The 24,253-nt window shown below is 43.5% G+C and overlaps 1 protein-coding gene across 7 annotated transcripts in view; it reads right to left on the minus strand.

Moving 5' to 3' along the window:
- Fife (regulating synaptic membrane exocytosis protein fife) overlaps positions 1–24,253 on the minus strand; it is a 108,339-nt gene that overhangs the window by 54,468 nt on the left and 29,618 nt on the right. For all 7 annotated transcript variants that reach the window (XR_013101862.1, XR_013101863.1, XM_076895671.1 and 4 more), the window contains exons 2-3: positions 14,598–14,958; positions 9,255–9,363 (exon numbers count right to left, since the gene is read on the minus strand). Coding sequence is in view for 5 of the 7 variants with exons in the window: in XM_076895671.1 (XP_076751786.1) it covers positions 9,255–9,363; positions 14,598–14,633 (145 nt within the window). In the remaining 2 variants the exon portion in view is untranslated. The remainder of the gene's footprint in view (positions 1–9,254; positions 9,364–14,597; positions 14,959–24,253) is intronic.

Genomic DNA, 24,253 nt, shown 5'->3' on the forward strand with positions numbered 1-24,253 from the left:
GAATGTCCAATTACATCGCGAGTATCGTCGCTGCCAAACTTATCAGCCTTATCAGCAACAATTCAACCCTCACCGTCTCCTTGAAAGTAGACGTCATTAATTTACCAAATTCTAGTTCTTCTTTCGCCTAAAGTTATCTCCACCCCCATTTTATTCCCCCTCCCACCCCCCTCGAGAAAGAAAGCTCGCGCCTTAATGCCTTTATCTGCGGATTATTTAACGAGTCTCAGTTAGCTAAGCTCTCGAGCCAATAGAAGCTTAAACCCATTATTACCGTCGTCCGGGGCACTCGAGAGCGTAAAAGGGCGTGGCTGGAGAGGGAGAAAAAAAAGAAAAAAAAAGAGAAAGAGAACCGTTTCTATTCGAAACCGGCACTGTCCCCGTAAATCTCTAAACTGACGGTGAGTTAGGCCCGTAATTACCGCCCCCGGCGCGGTCCTCGAGCGTACTTGTTAGAAAGTTCGTCGAAGGGAGAGAAAAAGCTCGTATCCGACTCTGAAACGCTTCCCCTCGTGACGAGCCGTGGTTAGAGGTTGAAAGTGAGGCTGTTCGAGAAACGTTTTCGGCTGTGTTACCCAATTAACCTAATTGCTCTCAGCGCGGTGAGATTAGAATGTGAAATGAGACCAGACGGGTGTGTATTGAAGCGTGCATCTGGAGCGGCCTCGGTTCTCCGCCACGGACGCGCAAGAAGATGACGTTTGTCACGATCGAATGGTATCTACGGCGTTGCCGCGCTCTTCTTAGAGTATTATTGACTGCTGGACGGCTTTGTCGATGGTAGGTTTTGTGTTTGCTCTAACGCATGCCACGTAATATCGTGAGTGGTCCTGTCTCTTCGTGTACCGGGTGTGTAATGTGCGCGTTGGTGAAACGGCTGGTAGTGATCTGGTTGAGAACTCGATAAGATTGTGTCGTGACGAAAATTACCTGTAGCTGTGTGCTACTCGCGTCGATAGAATGTTCTGTAGTTTTTTCTTTCTGTCTTTTCTGAGAGACCAAGATTGTTGGCTGTTTTCAAATGATATTATGTATCAAGGTTTGCCAGTCCATGTAGGAACGAACGAAGGTATCTAAGTGTATTATAATGAAACTGCTGCGATAGCGGATGCGCCATTGAAATTGCTCGACGGTAATGTAATCAAACAATCCGATACATAATCGATTTCATGTAGACATAATTTCGAATGCGATTGAACGTTGATTAATTACAGATACCGCGCATCCGCCTATTAAATCTATCCAGCCTATTAGATCACGCGTCAATCGCATTGTAATATTGCACAACTATTTCCGGGAACGCATCCACCTCAAACTGATAGTCATCAACCGCCTTCCAGTTAAATTAACAGCCAGCCGGCGATACATCACACCGCGTTTCTGGATCTTCTTCGTCATCTTGCGATAACGTCGGAAAATCTGTCACGTTGATTGTCGGTGGAATTGCGTCTGTCAGATCCGCGACGCCACAGTGGCTTTACCCGTTTTAGCGCTCGATTCATCGCGCACCGTCTCGTTCTCCTATTCTTCAAACGAAAAATTCACCTCTCCGGTTTAAAATAATATTCGTCTCGTTTGCATTTTTTTAGATACTCCAGAATTTAAAAAAAAAAAAAGCGCAGTACGTCCATCAGAACTGAGGCTAACGTCCCGCTGCGCGTATTTTTCTGTCATTGGGACAATCGAAATTAATTACTGATCGATAGCCGGACAGCTGTCGGGATTCTGACGCGCATTGTCCGCCGTTGAATAATAACGAGGCCGTTGAGAATGAAATTGCACCGTGTAAGAAATGCGAGGGGTTAAATTAATTACACGTCCCGCGCAGCGCGAGTGCGACACGGAATTCTTGTCATGTACGGTCATCCCGAACAGCTTAACCTGTGCATTGTATTTAAACAGCGCCGCCAGCCCCGTGTATCAATGCTGCTCATTACTCGGTAATTAAAATGACGTAAACGGCTGCAGAAAATTAAAAACAGCTGAAGGCAACGCCTGTAACCGAACGTTTCGTCTATCGCAACTGCCTGCCAACCTGTGCGCTCCTTTGCTAACGAGCAATGCGATCGTCAAACAAACGAAACGCGAAACAAACGACGACACCAATTAGCGGGGTTCCGCCATGTGTTCGATGTCCCCGAAATCTTGGTACGAATGGAAACATCGATTCCGATCACACTGGCTTTGTCGACACAATCGCGTGGCGTGACAGAACAATTCGAAGTGGCTTTATCTACTTAAAGTGTGCAGATCGATCATCATCGACCAGCCACACCATAGGTTTATACTACTGAGACCAATTGCTGGACGCTTCTATAATCGAATGGAAAACAGGCGATTGCTTGTTAAAAAAAATTCGAGAAAATTCATTTTGAACAGCTCCGCTGTTCAGAATTCTCGATACGATATTTTGTCAACATAAAGATTGCAATATTCCTTTGATAATCGTCATTAATTCCCCATTTTCGTTCGCGAACTCCATCGAACGCTCCGACCATTGCGCGACACCTCGAAGTTCGCCGATGACGTCGAACGCGGGGGCGGTTGCTCAAACAAACGCAAACAACTCGGATTACCAAAGGTTAGAGGAGGCTCAGGGGAAAAGTAGAATGGAAATCCTCGCGGGAAAAGCGAGCCCTGGGACCCGCGCACGGGAGCCCTCCCGTCGTTCCCGTTTCGTCGTTCGAAAATTCGCAGCGTCGTCGAATAAAGGGTGCGCGCACCCGTGTCTGGAACGAACGATGGCCCGGAGAATGATCGTTTAATTAACCTAAAACTCGCTCGACCGCCAGCCTCACCCCCGCGCCGGCTACCTTCCCTTCTTTTTCCACGAAGGGAAATTTATCGACAGGCTTAACTGTCTCGACTCCATTTCACGTTCCATCGCCTCCTTTACTTTTATGCGCGGTGTCGTCCCATCATTTCAAATGCTCCACTTCCACGCTCGCGTGCATGCCTTCGGCTTTGTGTAACGCCGCGACTTTAAAACGCTGCGACAGTCGCTTCTACTCGCCAGTTTAATCAATGATCTTATTGGGATTTGAAAAGATTTTACCTCGAGATAGATAATATCGTGGTTCATCGATATCGAACAACAGGGGCTGAAAATTTATTCGGCTGTAGAGCTTTCTGAAAGGGCTTATTTTTATTAGTAAAAAGAGAGAGATAAGGGATTTTAGGGCCCACATGTTCCACAGCCGCGTCGATTGGGTGATGAGTTTTTACGATAGGTACTCGACCTGCCAGAAAGGGACCTAGACGAGGTCTGGATGAAGCGAGTACCATAAAAGCTGGTCATCTTCAAAAAACTGGGAAATTCCCCTTTCATCAAGGGTTGTAGGCGGTTCTGGAAGCACCTAATTGGTCAGGAAAGTCAGCGCCTAGTATCTAGTATAGAGTTAAAAGCGTAGGCGAAAGAAGAAGAGATACAGATTCAAAAAAGGTACTGAAGTGCCTTTCTCCGGATCCCTGAGCCCAATCGACTCACCTGACGCGAATATCCTTCCCTTTTTCCATATTATCACCTACCCTTTAAATATTATTTGTGTATTTATTTAAAATGCTAATAACTGATAAATGCAGATTATATTTGCAAATAAACTTCGCAATCGCAGCCTGCGATTAACGTTTCATCCGATGTATGAGCATTAATTAATGTTTCCTGACGAGGGATAATAAAAATTCGTTAAGAAAAAGGAAGGGAAGAAAAGAACGCTGTGCGACTTAATTACGACTAAGTGAAAAGAAGGATAGTTTAATGCTAAAGAGATGACTCTTGCCGGACCACTTCAGGGGTTGCATAATCTCTGAGTAGTATTCTCGCGTTTGAGGGTGGCTTTTAATAGTTCTCGCTTATTTTGGTTACCTGAACGACTCTCTGTTCAACGGAGTTTACTTTGAAACGTATGGCTATCCCATAGGAACGGACCTCGCCTACAGAGAAGCGATTCTGTTAATAACAATCGAAAATATTTATTTTCAATTTGCATTTAAATACCTTGTGCACCGTTCGTTAACAGAAACACTGAAACTATTTTGCAATAAACCTGGGAACGTATCTAAAGTAGTTGAAGCCCCCGCGTAAAACTGTAAAATTTAATCCCTGTTATCCGCTATCTTACAAGTTACAAGCGTCGTCAGTTAAGTGATATTATCAGTCGAAGGAATTATTTGGAACTCGTTCGAGTGCGAATAAAATCTTGCACCGTTTAATTAACGCCTTTTAAAGTCACGTAAGAGAATCTTATTATTCGAGGATCGTGAACTCGTATTATTTCCCTTACATTTCGTATTCCAGGGTATTTCCATATTTCATCTGCTGGTAACCGCAGCATTTAATAATGCTGTGGATTATGTTTCGATCCATACCCCGGGATCCATCCCTGTAATTGCTTCAAGGCATAAAACAATAGGAATTCTACAAGGACAACGTGAGCCCGTAATTAACTGCCTCGAATCTAATGGAACAGAAAGAACCACCTTTTAGACAAATTTTTCAATCATTCACTCCATACAATTTATCCACGTCAATTACAACGTTAATAAATCCCAAAAACTACAAAACTCTAACGAAATGAAATACCCCATAACCCGGGGATACACACGAATGGAACCAAAATATTGATCGCAATGCTCGACGCAATCACAATATCTCAGAGTAGTTATTTCCCTCGTCACTTTGTTTGACGATCATAAAAAAAAAGAAGGCTCAGCATAATCGAAAATCTATAAACCCTCGTACCCCTATCGAAAAGGTTCCTCGACGGAAGAACTCGCACTTAAACGGAGCGCACGAGTCCCCGTAAAACGTGGAAAATTGCTACCATTAACTGTACACACTCCCATCGAACGACAGACATCAATTAAAGCTCAACAGTTGGAACCTATTTACCGTCCCTTCTCGCCCAATCGTTCCATCCTGGCGGGCAAAAAGAACCGCTGAAAATAAGCTCCGCGAATCGCCCTCCTCTGCGCGATACGATAATCGCGTCCTCGGAAGCGTATTCAGAAAACTCGACCGCCGTGGACGCGATGAAAGCGGCCTTCAAGTGTCCTGCACTCGCGCAGAGGAACCGCTGAGAGGAGGACACACTGTCTTGTTCCAGTTAAGCCAGCCGCCTCTCTTCCGGTGGACGCATACCAAGACCTCTGATCTCCGCTCTGCTCCTAACTCGATCCCGTGTTCCATTAATTACCTCGATGATTAACAATGCGATTGCGCTTCGAGATCAATTACAACGATGACCCCCCTCGATATCAAACGGCCGATAAGCAGCTCGAATCCGGCCGTAGCCGATTACAACGGAACGGTCCCGGTTCCGAGGCCATGAACGAATTATCCGCGCACGTATTGAACAGGATGTACGTTAAGAGAGAGAGAGAGAGAGAGTAGGAGTAAGGTCTGAAAAATGCAGGCAATTAATTGATTTATTGATCTCTGAGTCGAGATCATTCTGCGAGCGAGTGAAACGTTCGTTGGTGATCGTATTCGAGAATTAAAATTTAGTGGTGGATACGAGTTTCAGATGAGTGATCCGTTTCGAGAATATATTTTCTGGGATACGTAAAATGTTGTTAATTAAAGATCGAAGCGAGAAGGAATTGTCTCTCTTAATTATTTTGAAAACGAACATCTTTGATTGCCAACGATAAACTTGTTCCGGGTCTCTGTATCGTGCCACTGGTTTCCGTTTAGCCGATGGTGGAAAAGTAATAACGCGGGAATAATGAACGCAAATTGGGAACGTTAGCCTTTTCACAGTCGCAGTCGTCGAAAAGTTGACGGTTCGCGGGAAATTTGCCGGTGTGAATGCGACGGCAATTTGTATCTCGCGAGGGTGAAATGCCTATCAGCCATCGAAACGCGTCATCATCGTCTCTGACCCGCGCCCGATTTTATTTCGCAATTTGCAGATCCACGCTCGCGCCAGCGACACTTCAATCAACCGACACGTATCGACAGAGTGCAATGCGGCGTGTATTTTCTATTTTTTTTTTTTTCTCGAATCGAGTTTCCGAACCGACCGTGCACGCGTGGCGTAATAATGCATATTTTGCAGTTAATCAATCGAAACGGACGACGAAAGCGTGTTCCTTGCCAGCAACGAAGTCGTTACTTTCAGTCTTTTTCATCGAACGAAATCGGATACGAAGTTTGACATCGTTATCTCTCGACTCTGGGAAGTGTCATTATGCAGCGTTGTAATTACTGCTGTTAAATAGATAAATAAAAGTACCCGCGGCAAGGAATTTCGACGGTGAAGTTATTTTCATTAACGGCAAAATTAACGGGGACTTCTCAACTATGATGAATATTTATGCAGCATTTCATATAAACACTCATTAACCCGGGTTGTACTCTGCTTAACTTCGTTACGAGCCGAACTTTACTGTCGTTCATAATGTGTATAATGTAAACTCTATATAGCACGTGCACACATACTTGAATACGATAAGCCTTTGTTTTCCGACGGAAATTTCGACATAATAATTTCTCGGATAAATACATACTAATTTCGCTAGAAAAACGAACAGCGAAATATCCATGGCTGCTCTACGCTATCTCCTATTATACGTTCCGTGCGTTAATATGGAACCGCAGGAATTCGATTGTATAAAAATGTACATCGAGACGCGGAAGAGTATATAATTAAATGCGACATAAAATTCGCTGAGCACGCGGAAGTACATAGAATACCCGAGGTAAAGGAATGAAATAAAAAAATATTGCATTATCATAATGATACCCAAACGTACGATGTAAAGCGTCTCTATTGTTCACTGCCTCCTCCTCCATTATTCTTATTCTATTCCTCTATCAGGGAGAAAAATCGAGGCGACGTTCCTCTAGACCGTAGGCTACATTAAAGCTCGCGATTTAACAAAGGAACCTCGCAGCTCCGTGGATACTCTCGGGAGGGAGGAGGGAAAAAAAGAGAGGAGAGAATTTCGCGAGAGCCAACAGAGGAAACGAGGGAAAGAACATCCCCTTTTAATCGACAGGTTTCGAAGGAACACTGGTGTAAGACCGGGTAGAAGAAAATGGCGAGGGCGCAGGAGGGAGAAGAATACGTCGTGTCGCAAAAGAAAACTGTTTCCCGGGGTACGGAGTTGGAGTTTATTTCATTTGGTAAATTCGATGAGAAAGGCTGTAACGAAGAGGGGCGAGCATCGTCGGAAAGTAGGTTAGCTGGTTGCGTTCGAAGGTAGACTGGGAGCCCCTTCGAAATTGCAAATATCTGTCGCGTTTCAACGGGAACAAATTTTTCAAGGAGGATCCTTTTCTTCGCGTCGCGTGCAAATCGAGCCTGGGACCGTTTTCGCTTCCAATATCAGCGCGAACCCTTTCGTTCGACAATTTTTCGCTAAATTAGCGAAGGCCCTCCGTGTGCCCCTTGTTACTCGATCCACGTGGCAATAATATCGTTTGAGATCGTCGTAGGATGTTGCATCGTCTGGCGAGAGATAAGTATAGAGTCTGGAGAGCAATCCTGCTGAGGATAGAAGATTCTCCGGTATTAGAAGCCATATATTTCTCGTTGAGTTTTCAAAAATGGAACGGAACTTTTTCGCTGATATGGCTTATTCCCTTTCCCAGCTGAATCATCGAAAATAATGTCCATCGAAGCAGATGAGAAGATAAGTAGACGTCATTAAAAATTGTATTAACATTGAATTTCTCATTCGTTCATACAAAAAGTTGAGAAGTAAAATTTTGATGAGAAGTATTATTATCTGCTATCGTACCCAAAACGATATAAAAAAAAATACGACTGACAGGAGAGACGCATCTGGTCAGACGACTCGCCTCCGTTTATCTACTTCTCGTCCAGTTTTTAATTGTCATGACTAACTTCAGAACCAATCGATACACACGTATTATCAACGTTCAGTTCGGACGACGATATAAAGGGTTAGAAGCCATTCGAACAACAGTTACAGCTCCCAGATCGCAGGAACAATCTCCAATGCAAAACACCGTCGGCGTTTCATGCTCGTCGCTCATTGTCAGAGACGCGTATCGGCGTTCCCTCTCTATTCTTGCGAGCACGAATTTCAAAGCTCGCACCGCGGGCCGAACAAAAGAAAACAAGAAAAAAAAAAAAAACGCAGAAAACTGCGCGACCACGGGGAACAAGAGCAACAGCCACGAGCGCGTTGTAAACGAGGCGCAAACTACGTACGTTCGAATTACAAATGCATTCTGCGCGACCACGCGAACGCTGAATGAATTATACTTGTCTGCCGCGTAATTTCGAGCCAATTATTTCTCAGCTTTCAGCGAAACGGGAAAGATAAAAGCGGTAAACAACGAAAAAGCAGAAGGAAATGGGACCGCAGCGAGGGTGAAAAGGGGTGGAGGAATTTCGTAAAGGGAGAAAGGTATCCGTCGTTTCGCGACTGTCCGCCAGGTTCTCGCCACGGTTTTTTTCCTCGCCATTTAAACGCGACTCGACAGTAATTAAATAAAAGACGAGCACGCTATTTATGAGCGCTGGTTACGTTCGCGCGTACTAACCGCGTAACAGCACTTGCTCGTCGTCGCTTTCGTTTCGACGAGTGCTCGCGTGACAGAAACGACAATGGAGGTAACGAACCAGGCGAAAAGAGAAACGTCGAAGCTTGTTGACAATGGTTCCACGTCGAAGTCGTAGAACGAAGCCATTTTCGGGGATTTATTAGTATTAAGGGTTTTTAGTTTGTCGCTGGCGTTTGTCTTATCCCCGTTGGCCAGTGGAACAAATTGGTTCGTGATGTTCGAAGTCACTCGAAGTTCTGCTCTCGAATCGCTGAAAGACTTGACACGAATTACGTGTCACGCGCAAACCATTTTCTAGACTGATTATTTAAACCCCTGTTAATTATCCATTTGTATATTAGTGGACTTATTTAAATAGCTGTTAACGCGCAATCATCGCGTAGCAGTCAGCAGCCCCTGGCTAACGAGTTAGAAGCACTTGGGTTTCGGCGCGGAGCAAGAAGCACTCAGGTTCTAAATTAGTACCTGTGAGAAGCAATTAGACTTCGCTCTCGGTTATCGCGTTACTTATTGCACGATTAATCTATCGCGCGATTTAAATATCACCATATCCTCGCTGAGAGCATTGGAAAGGTGTAACTCGGTCGCGATAAAAATCGGAAAACTATAAATGGATCGCTATTAAACGAAGAAAAGGAAAGATTACAGTATCGTTCATCCCTAAACGCGAAATTAGCCGAATTGGTGAAGAAATGGCGCTGATCGCGACGCTTACCGTCTCGAATCACGTCGCAACCCAGTTGCCTCCATTTGCTGAAGTTGGTGCCTCCTTCGTCCGGTGTAACCGATCCGGTCGTTCCGGAATCCGGCTGCGTCGTCACCATCTACGACAGAAAGTTACATTTCTCCTGAATATGAGCAGCGTTTCAAACGAATCCGTCGTTCGCCGCGAATTAAACGCGAACGCGCGATTATTAACGAGGGACGCGCGTAACGTAATTGAAGCACCGTGGCTCGTAACACCGGAAGATCCGCGGGAGGATCGTCGATCGTTGGAACTCGCACTCGTGTTCGTAATCTTCATTACAGATGTGTCTGGCTTCGTGAAATTTACGAGCGCGACGAGAGAGTTTCTACGTGATATGATTTTTCAGTTCCACGGCTTTGCACTTGGATCACGACGCGGAGGACCGTGAAACGGGTATGCACGCGTGGTTATACGCATGTGTGATTTTCGGATAATTTTTTAAGGAAATTAAAAGCAGTTTTATGTAGAAATTAATTACGCGAGGTGTATCGATGTGTCTCATGTGCTGAGAGAAATAATCGGATGAAGTAGACTTATATTACTATGTTTGTGGAAGTTATTGGTGATTAACAGTTATATTATTTTCAGAGAAATAAACTGGATATATTGAGAGTCGGAAATTGTTTCGTTTAATTTTTGGAACGGTGCTCTGGCACTTGTAAACGTTTGTCAATTCGAAGTAACGTCGTTACGGTCAATTATTAGCGATGCACGAGTAGAATGAATTCGGTTCCGTGCCTCTCTCGTTTCGTATTTCTTTTTCCCGGCTCTGGAAAACAGTAGCGGAAAAATGTTCCACAAACGTATTGTTGTTTTCAAAAGAAACATCCCAAAAAGCGGAAATTCACGTTTCATTGTGCTTGAAAAATTAGAGGGTTATTATTTTCGTTTCCAGTTGGCAAACTCTGGGAATTATTTGAATAATGGAACTTTGTTGCTTGTAAATGGAGATCTTACAGTGCTCTGGAATTTGTCGTGCTTTTTTCGCTCTGTGTTAATCGAAACGTAAATTTAATTGGCATAGAAAATTCGAAATTTTGGCTTCGCGAATAATTTTTACAATCAGTACACTGTACCATGTGAAAATCATTTGAACACGAGTAGAAGCAAAAAAATAAATCGTGTAGAACGAATCGACTGTCGCCCAATCGTGCATGTATCAAAAGTTCCGCTAAAATTGGCTCCAAATTGACTCGAACAATTAAAGTGCCCAAGAAACTGAACCCATCACGCGCCCATGTTTTCGAGAATAATTCACGCGGATGTACAAATAAAACAGCGAGCAGCTGTTAACAGACTTCCTTTTCAGCACGAGTGTACACCGTTGAGGCGGAAGCATAGTCAGTTGAAAAGTCAAACACTCCGACGACCTATATAACTTTTCCCCGCCGTTAGAGCGGCATACAGGAGTCGCTTATGAAATTTCGTCTGGCCCTTGTTAGACTGATCAATATTTTTGTCGACCTACTAATTATTCCCAGCTCGTTAACATTTACTCCGTTCCTTTTTTCTTCCTTTTTTTTAACGAGCTGCGCGAACCACACGAGGACTGACATCTTGACCTTCGCTTCACCTCGACACGGGTGAACGGAGTCGAACTTTAGGCAGGTCGAGGACCAATCTTGTAATCGAGATGTAAATTGCCGTTTCCCTGGCAAGCTACGACCAGTCTATCTCACTTTCTCTCTACCTCTCGCTCTATACACTTCGATTTCCATCTAGCTCTGACCGATCTTGGTCTTGCACAGTCTGTTCCACGATTCCTCGAACTAACCCTCTGACACGTGTACGCTGTTCCTCGCATACGGTGCTAGCCAGAAGTTTAATCGTGCCAAGTAAAACCCAGTAAACGTACTACAAACTAAGTAAATTTTATTTGTTTATCCAATACGCACGATTCAACGTCATTTCATAATTTAATTTCATGCATTGTTTCAACGCTACCCTTGATTTCTGTGACTATATGAAAATGAAACTGGTGCTCCCAGTTATGCACCGCCACATTCGATTCGTTTCCATAAAATAACTCGCGTAAGAATCGTCAAAAATAATTAATCCCACGATGAAAGGGTCCGTCTTCAGCGTCAAAGAATAACATCCGGTTCTACCCTCCAATTCTCGACTCGTAACTGCGACTAAACTTGCAGTTGGTGGCGTGCACGTGTCTCACGATCGTAGATACATGCGGAGAAATGCAGGACGGCGCGTGGCATCCGGTTCTGTCCTTCGCCCTTCGATCCGCCGCGCGGGGCGGAACAGAGGGCTGGCTTTTGGGAGGATTCCAAAGAGACCGGGAGGAACGCGCGCTAACGTAATCCGAGCAAGCGATGGAATCCCGGAATGCAAATTCGCTGGGAATATTAAACGGCCGATATTCTACAGTGGCCTTCCGGTAATGCATAGCCGCGCTCGTACGTTTTCGTCGGCCGGAAAGCGAAAACCTGCGCTCGAACCGTGCTCGATTTCGAATCTCGCGTACACAGAGAGCCGCTGCACCGCGGACGTAGATCAAAAGCGCATCCGGACGTTCGTTCGTTTTACGGAGATTGCAATATCGTTTAGATGATTGCGGATAAAAGACTCTGCGACGTTTTCGATTATCGTAAAAATTTATGAAAATTATGCGCGTAACGTATCGCATCGTGTATTGGTGTCATTAATTATTATTGGAGCCCCGAATAATTACGTTATACAATTTATGAATTAAATCGGTTCGGTTGATGTATGATTATCGGTAAATAATATTACCTGGACTTATTGCGAATGGGGTAATTAACTATTCATCGATATTACCGTACTTATTGTTCCGAAGTAATCTAGTGTGTTGTTCCAATCGAACGAGTCGCTGATTTAAAGTTAATTGCTATCGCCCAGCGTGATTTTATTTATTATTAAATTCGTAACTCGCTATGTTAAAACGATGTTTTCGATATTAATTGCCATTAGAGATGAGACTTCGTCGGGCGAGGACACGGCTGGAGAACGAAGCGAGTATCCTGGATGGCAAATTGTGCGTCAAACGCGATTTGCCGGTGTCCCAACAAATTCACCGGAACTCTCATGAATCTTCAACGGAATAGTTCAGTGTTCCGCGAAACTCAATCCGAAAATCCACGCTTTAGATCAAACAAACCCGGATATCAGTTACTAGCGTAAAGTGCCGCTTTTGTTCGGATTGCTTCCATTCGTTTGAACAAAACCCTCGATCGGGTTCGATCGTTGCTCCCTTCCCGCGAAACAAAACTAATTCAATAGGCGAAACTAACAGAAAATCTATTAGATTCCATAAGTTTTACACGATACACATAATAGATCTCATATCTCTGGAACGTTGACGGATTTATTCTCTTGCGATTGCACAAACATTCACACTACAGAAAATCTAATTTAACATTCTAACACCTCACAAGAAATTTGGATGTTTCACTTTTTACATAACCCTGTATATTCCTCTTCTGGTGAAGAGCAAAGTTTATTTATCAGAGGCAGCAAACGAATTCGAAGTAATAACGCTTTCAATACGGAGTAACAAAATCTGAAGCGATGGGTAACAAACTGGGTGTTAAAGAAGAAAGTCCGTCGAGCACCTTTTCAACCCTAAGAAATTTAATCCTCACGCCCCGATCGTTGGATCTTGACACGATCTTGAAACAATGCCGTTTAATCCATACTCGAGGCTGACTGCCAGCAGATAAAGGAATATAATTCATGGTCAGTTACACCTAACTCACGTCAGATCGTGGTGATACAAAGAAATAGGGCCACGTTCAACGCAGTGATGTAAATAGCCGCTATAAATCTATCAGCATCGTGTTCCAAAGGGCGAGAAACAGTTACAGATGAAACGCCAGCCGAAACGTTGGAACTGCAAGCCTGTCTGCCCTTCGATATTCCTGTGCTACTTCAAGAAACGTTCCCAATTCACTTCAATTCAAAGCAGTTGCACTTCGAAAAGTAGTATTAACAAGTACAGTACTGGCCCAGCTAATTGTTTTCATCTTCCATGAAAAATACATAGAGTGCGTCCTATATTATTTGTTGTTACTACTGAATGTTGGAGTATCGAGCTCGTGTGCGAATTAATAACGCATATCGAGTGATAGAAAGTGTAGGAGGCGATTCTGTGGACTAAAATGAGACGAAGATGAAGAATAGAAAAATTCCGTTTGACGCTTCGTACAGGAGAGAAACGACTGAAAATCTGGCAAGTGCGCATGCACTAGTAGTAAGAGTCAATTGTGGCTGCGACGCGCGACGGTAATCCTACTTACGTGGTTACGCGCAAACACCTGCGCCGCGTTTGCACTGGCCTTTTATTACCAGCACACACACAGCTATTTATATCTGATTTTCATCTCATTTTCACTTATAGAGTCACCTATAAAATTCCCCGTTAACGAAGGCCCTTATAGGACGCCCTGCGTGTACGGTTCAGTTATATTTCGTTCTACTGTTTCAGCTTCGTAATTCCTACGTAAATATCTGCGGGAGAGAAATTTCTTCGTTTTACTTTACAAGCAACTTGTTGGATAAACTCATCCGAAGATGGAGACGCTTTATCTTGAAGCTGTGGATATTTCGTTTCAAAAACAGTATGTGGTGTATGAAACGTATTGAGTTTCCGGCAGAACGAGCAGAACGCAGAGCTACCAGCGGATTTGCACGGAACAATACATAATTTGTTTTTCCGTGAGGCAAGTTTAATCCATCGAAGCGAATAATTCACCGTTTCGACGTAACGCTGACCTAAATCTTACATCGTCTTTCTGGAAAGTAAATAAACTCGGTGGATTCAGCTCGGTTGCTTTTCGTTTCCGATCGAGGTTCGAATGGGGTTCATTGGCGAGCGTTTTGCGAGCCGGGATACCTCTCGATTTCGTGTTTTCACAGATTTAATTTGCCCCGTCCAGCATTATAACGGGGGTCGGCGAAATAAAATCATCGCGGCGGAGGAAATTCTCGAAAGAGGATGGAAATTAAAAAACGTTCCATTTCGCGCGGTGCGTCACGGGCGTTGGCTTTCGCATCACGTACTATGCCAATACTGGTTATCTATCTCTCGATTATGCAGATTCGATAAAAGGCTCATAAGTATTCAAGAAAGGAGAGGTATTTGTACAATTTAAATAATAACGTGAAATAATACCCGCGTTGTTTCAGAAACATGAACAATTTTGAAAAACACGTAAGCGTTCGCAATGCATAATTCACGAGAAAGATATCTTCGTGCCGCGGTTTCTTTTTTCTTCAATTTTGATAGTTAAAAATGTTATTGATCTCATAAAATCGAGTGCAGAAAAGATTTCTTACCTTCTTGACGAAGGACACCACGTTGGCGGGCAACATCCTGGAAGTAGTATCGTATCGTGTCTTTGGTAGGGAGAAACGGAAGCGCTTTAGCCCCCTGTTGCGCCTTTCTTGGCGTTTCGGTTTCCGCCTTTGGTCACCGGCATAAAGTCGTAATATATAAGGAAAATGTCTGTTATACTCTTCGTCTCCGTTTCAGAATAAGTTCTCTGTGCACCGAAAACAGGGATGTTCCAGCGGATATCGATAGAACGTTGAGCCGCGCGGCTCACCCCTTTGCCAGAAACGCATTCCCATGAACTCTGGCTCGTTTTACGCCGCGCACCATCGAAAGTCCTCCTCGAACAATAGAACGGCAAATGATCTGAAATGAATAGGATATTTCACGTTAGATACGGTACAACGAAATTATCAGTTGTTTCAAAACTTTCTACGCTCGTTTCACGTAATACCGTGTAATTCATTTTAATCTCTAACAACGGTAACAGTTAACTAAATCCAACTGCAACGTACGCGTCGTATTATTCTATATTAACAGGGACTTGTTACAAGCCAAAAATAAGTTTATCGCTGACTTCCCATTCAGTTACGAATTTACTCGCCCGTAAAAGTATGATAAACGCGGCCAGCGCGTTTGTGGCATTACGTGCGGCGAAAGCGTGCCGCGTGAAATGAAATCCGCATTTATTTTTGCCTCTCGAAAACGGGCGCATCAAACGCAGATAAACGGTGTACAATTGAATACTTTAAAATGGATATAGCGCATATGCATTGTGCTTTCCGAAACGTGTGAGCGTGCACGATGCGGATCCGCGTGTACCAACGACGGCAAAGGGCAAAAGTACATTACATTTATAGAGCGTCCGAATATAAGCGACTTCTGATGCCGCCTCGAGGTCCGAGAGGAATGAAAGAGTACTCCTCGCTGAGAATAGTCGAAGGCGATCGGGAAAGAATTTAATGTATGGTCGAGCCCGAGACTATTGGAAATCGGAGCAAAGAAAGGATCGAAATTCAGTAGCTTTCTTAACTCTTTCTCCGTGGCCAACAGATATTAAACTTCAGCCTCAAAGTACGTTTATTGGTACCTTCTGATACATTTTCTTTTTTTTTTTTTTCTTTTAGTTATTACAATGCAGCGGCTTCGATACGATTCTGTCCTGGATTAAAATCGCGTTATCAGATGTAGTTGATGTAATTAAAAGTTTTTAATGCAACGCCAAATTTATAGACTGCTTTAAAAGGGATCTCTCGTACAATGCATTTCCACGAATCGAAATCCCTTAATAGAAATTACAAGCTTGCAAGAAGCTAAGGAAATATTTGGCCCGCTTTCAATGGAAGAATGAAGAATAGCCGATCTATAAAAGTGTAGTAGAAAAGGATCACTCTGTACGAGAGAAAGCTTTCAATATCTCGAAGTTAGATTTCCACTCACAAAGGATCATGGTACGGACTTAGCGAAGATCGCTGAGCTATTGTGTACTGTGAGTTGTCGAAACCCGAGTAAGGAATCAATGTGCAACTGTAACGATTCAATTACAGTCTGGCAAATGAACGTATTTATATTCAGTCGTTTGTGGAAACAGTTCCGATCTGACTGATGAAAGAGCATCCCAACTCGTTATCGGAGAACGGAAAAAGGTGCGAAACATTCGTTGCAAGAATTTCGAGCAATATTAATTTCTAAGCACCATAATAATGGACACCTGGAGTAATATAATCGAAAAGTTTAAATATCCAAAAATAACTCCCCTCGTAGAGAAAAATTGAAAAATAATAAAAAACTGGACGGTAATTCGACTGAATGTTAAATGAAACAGGGTATTAATTAGCAGTTTATTTTAACACCGCGAACTCGTGAATGCTCAGCCAGCATCGACCGTTATATTTTTGTTTTCCTTTCGTTCCGCTATACATTGCCTCGCTTCCGCATAATTGGACGCCTTTATTGATCTCGATAATTAATTTCGAACAGCGGCGCAGGTTCTTTCCGGAGAACATCGGAACGGTGAATTCCTCGAGGCACGCAAGGAGCACGGAGCTCCTTCGTTCGGATCATTACGAGATAAACTAATATGTGCCGGACCATTATGAAGCGCGATGCTTGAGATTCCGTAACCGCCTCCATTTTCATCCTGGTTCGAGGTTCTTTCCACGTCTCGAAGACATCGAGTCCCTGGCTTCGCCTTTTATTCCCTGGCTTCCATCGCCGTGGCATCGCCTCGAGGATCGCTTAACGCGAAATTTTCCACGGGCCACGCGATGTAACACTGTTCGCAGCTCCTCCGCTTAATTGAAAATTGGAGCACGAGTTTCGTTCCGCTTGGGGAGTTCGAGGCGCGATGATGGTACTCTAAACAGCGTCTACGGGGATATTTAATTGGAGCTGGGAATGAGATAGGAGCCCGATCCTGCGGTAGAATTGTTCGCCGTTTAATTAGCATCGACGCGTTTGCCACGTGCTTTTTATTTCACGGACAGCTCTGCATTCGTTCGTTTCGAATCAGCCCACTCATCGACGATCTCGCGCGACACGCGCGTACATTTTCTGCACGCGCTTCCGGTCATCCACGGGGGCGATGCTTTCAAACGCAACGAAACCGTAGCGAGTTCTCCATTCGACTGCTCGAGTTGCCACTAAATTTTTACGCAAATTCCACCGCGACGAAGTTTTATTTCGTCAGACATCGATTCGAAAGTACTCCCGTCTAAGGTACCCCCCTCGTCTGGCATCGACATTTTTATCGATACGCCGGAAAGTTTCGTCGAGAAAGAGCAACCACGCCGAGGGGAAAGTTCCAGCGAAGCCTCATCTCGATTTCGAGCCGTGTTGCTCCTCGATAGATCCGTTGAATATTCTCACGAATACTCAGATACCAGTTACATACAAGATGTCATCGAGGCACAGTACAGCGCGTGATTATTTGAACGCGAAAGGTTCCCGTTTTACTTCTACTTCATTTTTCGAGCATGGTATTAGAACATTTAATGCTCGAGGTAGATAAACGACAACCAACAAACGTCCTTTAACTACACTGGAAGTGACTAATAGTTATTTTATACTGGTGGTTTATTGCTCCCCTAAAGACTTCATTTGGAACATATAACAGCGATATAACCATTCGTGTGTACTTAAATGGTAATATGCTGTCCTACTAAAACGCCAGATGCTGAGAGAGCCTGTAATACGTAGTACCAACAATAATGCTTGATTTTAAATGTCGTAGAGCAATTCTAATCCTTTCCGAATAATATAGCAACTCTGGCATACTAAGAAACTACTTCAGGCTGTATCAGAGGAATAAACGCGGCACGTAAAAGAAAATAAAGAAATACGCATGAATTTATAAGAGCACATTATCGTCGAGGCGAACTTTCTTACAGAAATGTCACGGTTATAAATAAGTCGCTGTCAGATCTCTGAAATAAGAAATGACACATGCTACGAGGTACCTGTCAGCCTAACGACAGGTAAAAAAGGTAAGTGGAGCTCGTAAAGAAACAATTACGGTCAGATTAATCAGAACGAAGTCCCCGTTTCTTTATGCCATGGAAAAACCGATCCCTGAGTCTCGATAAAAAAAAAAAAATTTCCTTCCTTTACGGTGCGCGACATTTTCCGCCCCTTGGATCAATGTCTTCCTATCGCGGGGGTGAATCTATTTATCCGAGGGTTATCACGGTATAGAAATGGAACCTTATAACCGGGGCTACGGCGCAGAAAATCATCAAAGATCATATTATTAATGGCGAAGTGCCGCGGAAGCAAAGTGGCATGGTGGAACAATGCTGTTCACCGTCGATAACGTAATAATGTAAATGCGATTCGAACCGAACGGACCGATGTACGCAAGATGAACCTTCTCAGTATGAAAGTGGCAACTTTTCTTTTTGTTGAAATCGAAAGATCGCGACTTGAATAATAACAAGAAATTTTTAACGATACATAAATCCTTTTTCATCGATCGTTCTTCGTGACGATGATCCGCGTGGTCCGCGGGAAATAGAAAATCCGCTGGACAACTTTTTTGACAGGGCCAATTTCGAAACGTGAATTCGAGCGAAAGTAATATTCGCGGATCGCGAATGTTTATGCATTTATGGGACATTTAAATGTGCATGAAAATACAAAAGTTATACGCATGCAAAAATGTATGGAATATCCACGGTAAAGTAAGCGTTATAATATTTACAGGGCGAAACGATTTCTGTTTACGTTCCGTTTCAAAAATAGTTGCGTTTATCAAACCGTGAATTTGCATGGATACGTGGCGTTCAGTATCCCGGTAATACTGTATCGCTGTTTGCATGCCATGATTACTTTGGCCCATATGTTATTTCACGTGATATGGGATATGTACTTTAAGGGATGTTTACAGTATTAGTATCGCGTCAAACAGAGCACTGTTCTTAGTTCAATTTGTGATACGCGTACGTTACCACGTAAATAATGGAAAGGGGGAAGCAAAGCAGGAAAGCAGATTTAATAACGGTAATTGCACGAAAGAAGGAAAGAAAGAACGAAAGAAAGGACCATAACCTGGATTATTCGGTGAAATTCTATTAGAACCGATGAGCAAAAAACGACGAAAAGGTCAAAGATCGAGCGCGCTAGTATAAAGTATCCTGGCGGACTTTTCAATCCTTTTAACGTGGAAGAAGAAGGCTTGTAACTGTTCTCAATTGATGTTTCCTCAGACCAATCGTGATAAATTGCGGTTCGAAGATCGACGTACCGAGGATCCAGCTTGTACACAGGGATTACGATGTTCACAAAGAGAAGACAAATCTTTTTCATTTTCTCCTTAAAAGAAGACGTCGAGGCGATTCCAGCCCGTTCACGGTAATGGTAAAATTAGAAGGTGATCATAGGATCAAAATAGCCTCCAGGCATTGAATTTCGAAAATACATTTTCCACGGATCCTTTACAATGAAGAAACGAATTACTGTCAGCGAGTATCGAACGGTGAAACGAATTAAATCCCGTTGATCTTGAACTTTCATCGAGTAGCCTTTAAACAGAACTAAAAGGATACGAAATCTCCAGGATTTCCGAGTTTAACAACTGGTATTTTCGAAGCAACGCAACATCGATCACAAACACTTGGACGATAGCTGCCTTGTCAGACAAGGATGCTTCTTCGTCGTCAGGATGGTCTGGAACTACTTGGCGGCTGCCCAAACACCAACTGTTACTACTTGTTGCGGCCGTCCACTGCGTGTCACCACGCCACGGATAGAGTCCCATCTTTATCGATATCCTTTGTGGTTCGTCCATGAAACAAATGGGACGACCCACAGTTTCCGAGATTACCTCATCTTCGTATCGTTTCTTTCGCTGTGAGACGCGAACGATTCGTCTCGACGAAAAGTGACCGATAACCGATACGCTTTCAATTAACGAACACATCGAACTGTTGCTAAATTAAGCTCGTCTATATCAGGATCGTAAGGATAGCATCTACTAATATCGTATTACCTTAATCCTCTTTCTTGAGGAATCAATTTATCCTCCGCCGTGCTTGATCGAGGCTATTAATAGCCTTGGAAAAGTTAGTACTCGACGAAATTGAAATTCTACGCTTGAAAATTATTTTAGACCCGAGTTTGAGGGTGATCAATTATAACACTTATTATTAATAAAGGCACAAGTTGTGAATAGAATTTCTGTCTATTAACGTTAACGAGGGTGTTCCTTGTTACTTTGTTCGAAGAATTTCCTTCCCCTCGGATAGGTTTAGGTTACGCTCTTAAAAGTTCCCTATTAAACCTAAAGGTAATCTACATGTATCGCGTATTATACGTATTTATGGAAAAATACGATGACTATCTATGACGGCGTTGCTATAGCCATTTCGTCAGTTTAATGCATGTCCAGCAAATTTGAGTGCTACCAGCGTATCATGTTGTAATTCATTGTCACCAAAGCCCTTTATGGCCATTAAGTTAATAATGTCTCTATTTTACCACGCAATAAAACGCGATACCGTAGTCATTTATTCAAACACCTTCAAGGCTACAATTTAATGAAAATGTCCTTATGCCACGTGCACTTCATCAGGTGCATCGATTTTTCCTATTTGTGTAATAACGCCATCTGGCAATTGCATACCTGTTAACACGATGCCACCTTTATGAAACGAACGCATAATAGAAGCTCGCATTGAAACAGAGAGAGAGAGAGAGAGAGAGAGAAAGAACGTTATTACACGTTCGATATGAAAGTACCTTAGCTACTAATAACAATTCCCAGCACTTTACGATAGACGATTCGCGGATGAAAAATTTTTTTAATACTGCGCGACTCTGAATTCACGCGAGATAGCACGAATTACTGCAAAACCGCCCCTGTCTCGAACAGTCGCGTAGTTTCTCGCGAAATGTATTCGTCGGCACACAAAATTAATCGATGCATAGTAGACGAAAAAGATCATTAGGCACGTTTATCGTACCGAATTCGATCCAAGTGCAACCGTGAGGGCACGCGACAATGCCTCCAGCGTGAAAAACGGACCGAGTGCGCACCGTGAATTCTCGCTGTATACGCGACGTGTCGATCGTAAAGTTCAGAATGGCGAAACAAAATAAATTTAAAGCGTTCGACCGGATATTCGAGCAACGAGTAACAACCGCGAGCATCAGGGCGCGCGCGTACACATTCGTACACCGCCATGGACACGTTATGCAGGTTTTGTTACGCCGGAAATATTCAGTGGAAAGGATTCGTTCCACTGACCCGACAGGCTGCTCCAGTTAAACCAAGGGAAACGGATCGACGATATATGCGGTTTAATCGATACGTACAGATTACGAGCCGCGACTAGAGCAAGTCTTGGCGGAAGTGCACCGCGAAGGAGCACGCTCGGCCACTCTGCTGGGCGAATCACATACTTTTGCCAAGATTAAACGCGGCCCGTTTAATCTCTCCTTTGAACGCGAGTTAACCCGGTGACACGAATGGCTTCTCATAAAGGGAAACGTCCGCTTTACTGTCCCGTAAAAATTCCCGGCTACGAATCTAGCCAATGGGAACTAACGTCACTGCTTTCCGGTTGCATAGGGTCCATTGCTTTTTATTGCCGTTCGTGATTCGAGCTCTAAGTATCGAACAATAGAGGGAACGATCATTTTTCAAGGGGGAACGTTCGCGGTGGCTGCCAATTTCTCGAAAAGAAGAGACAAGCGAAGGAACTTCCTCGAGAGCTATTTTTTCGCCGCGCCAATATCTGTTTATTGGCCACGGAAGAGTATATCGTGGAATTGTGAACCTTTACACGGTGGACAATTTTTATGCTCGACATTTTTTCGAAAAATTCTAGCACACTGTTAATAGGTACTTTATGTTTGCTTCGAATGTTGTGCTCAATTTGAATTTGATAAAAATTTGGACGTTCCAAAAACTCACTTAGTATACGGTTCGTCAGACACCGTTTGTACGAGGAAGTTTCAAATTATATTGGAATATTTTGTTTTAAATCATTAGACGTGAATCTAGTTAACTGACCTGCCTCGTGTTATTGTACGTGTTTTTTTTCATATTTTTATACGTAGTTATATAAGCCTGCAAACAACGTCGAGTCGCTGTTTTTATCAACATCCAAGGTCTTTCTAATCGCCCAGCTCTATGCTTTCATTAAAGAAAGAATATATTAAAGAAGAAAAATTGATAGAAACGCGCGAAACGATCACCAGCGTCGTCCGCGAATGACATCCTCGATTCGGATATTTTAATCTCGCGTTGAAAATCGAAACTTCGCGAAACCATGAAATATTCACCCGACTCTGACTCCTCGATATTCACCGGCGAGAAGGATCGTGCGTTCTAACAAGCGAATCTGAATAAACTGACGTCGATAATGAGAAAAAATATGACAGTGACCCAAATACGGGAGCCGAGGCATAAACCGTGTGGAGGGCCAGGAGAAAAAAAATAAGGAAGATCGCTTTAATATTAAACAGCGAAAGAAGTTCCCGTAATTGAAATGAATAATGCATGGTCGTGTCTCCATTGATTTAGTATAATCATGATAATACGGGCGAGCGCGAATGGTTAATCAACGGAATCGAATGTAGAAGGCTCGTAGGCGCGGCTGTTCTTCTTTCCACGGTCTGATCGATTCGATAATCCAGCCGACGACGCTCGCGTACGGGGCGGAAAAAAAGAATAAGGGCCGAGGGAAATTTTAAATACTCGTCGAGTGCCCTACGGGTGGTTTAAAATACCCCAAGTGGTAATTCTCGGGATTCTGCTCGTATTACCAGGACCGTCAAAGCTCTCCTTGGCTCGCGTAGTGTTCTGAGAGGCTTTTGTGCACCGCGACCAATCGATCGACTCGATTAAAACCTGCCAACTCGATCCGCGCCCACTGAAACGTCGCAATCAAACCCCTCGATCAGCTCAAAGGCAACACTATTCCTCGCGATTTGCCGCTCGCCGTGGGGGAGAACTTGGCGCGACAGCCCTTACACGCTCGCCATCAACAGTATCGCACCGGATCAGTTTTCTCGCTGGTCATCGTTTAACAGAACTTTCTAACGTGACTCCACTACTGCTCTATTTAATATAAGGCAAGAGTCTGTTAGACAGCCTTGCAGGTCGATCACATTTTAGTACGTCTTTTAAATTGAAAATTTAGTAGTTGTTGAGATACTGATACGTTTGTATCTTTTTCTCGCAAGTTTAACATCCAACGTTTTAAAAAGCAAAAATTGTAATCAAGAAATGAATGAATACATCGCGAATAAGCTACGACATACAGCAAGGTGTTAACACAAAAGTAATGGAGAAACCAGAAACTAGTTCCAAGCTTTAAGAGCTATAAGAAGGATTCCAGTGGATGTACCACATTAAGCGGAGAATCCTACGTCTTGACTGAGACCCATTGCACCTACCTTTTCTTCCGTGTTCTTAACCGATTTCATCTCGTTAGAAAAAAAAATTTTATTTTTACTATCCAGTCCAATAGAAAACCCAAGACGGAAACACCCACCCTCTGCTTTCCTTTCTCTCTTTCCCTCGTTAGTTCAGTTCTCTTGCGGCACTACAGTGGATTCCGAAGGGCAAGAAATTCATAAAGAACCGAGTTAAAATAGAGATGACGATGTGGCGCGGATCACGCGAAGAAATGTGTCGAGGGTGTTACGCGACGCGAAAGCTCAAGGAAGACCGCCCTAACGATGTAAAGTATTTGTCTTCCTGGCGGGGACAATGAAATATGGTTTTTCTCGTCGTCGAGTTGCGCGAGTCACGGTGAGCGAGATTTATTAAATGGATGATGTTATCCCTGAGAAATCAAATCTCCCAGCCGCAGAAAAAAATGGAACCGCCGCGAGTACATGCGTCGTCACTGCTTTCGTCCTGATTTCGTCTGATTTCGGTACTTTCGACGAGAGAAAATGAACCGTGCTAAAAGTTAAACCCGTTGGTATCAAGATATCGTAGTAACAATTAATTTGTTAGCAATCGCTAAGTTGTCAAAGCGTTTCCAACGCCAAAGGTGCATTTAATTTCTTTTCGATCCTTTTTCTCATTCCGCGGAACACTTTAAAGTTGAGCCGCTCTCGCGATACCGTTCTCGGGTTATTTAGAATGATGAATTTAGCAGTACGTTGTTTAACCGGGGAAAGCAGGCATTTCAAAAGGTGGAGTTTGAAG

The sequence above is a fragment of the Xylocopa sonorina genome, chromosome 5, assembly GCF_050948175.1.
Source record: "Xylocopa sonorina isolate GNS202 chromosome 5, iyXylSono1_principal, whole genome shotgun sequence".
NCBI classification, from domain to species: Eukaryota; Metazoa; Arthropoda; class Insecta; order Hymenoptera; family Apidae; genus Xylocopa; species Xylocopa sonorina.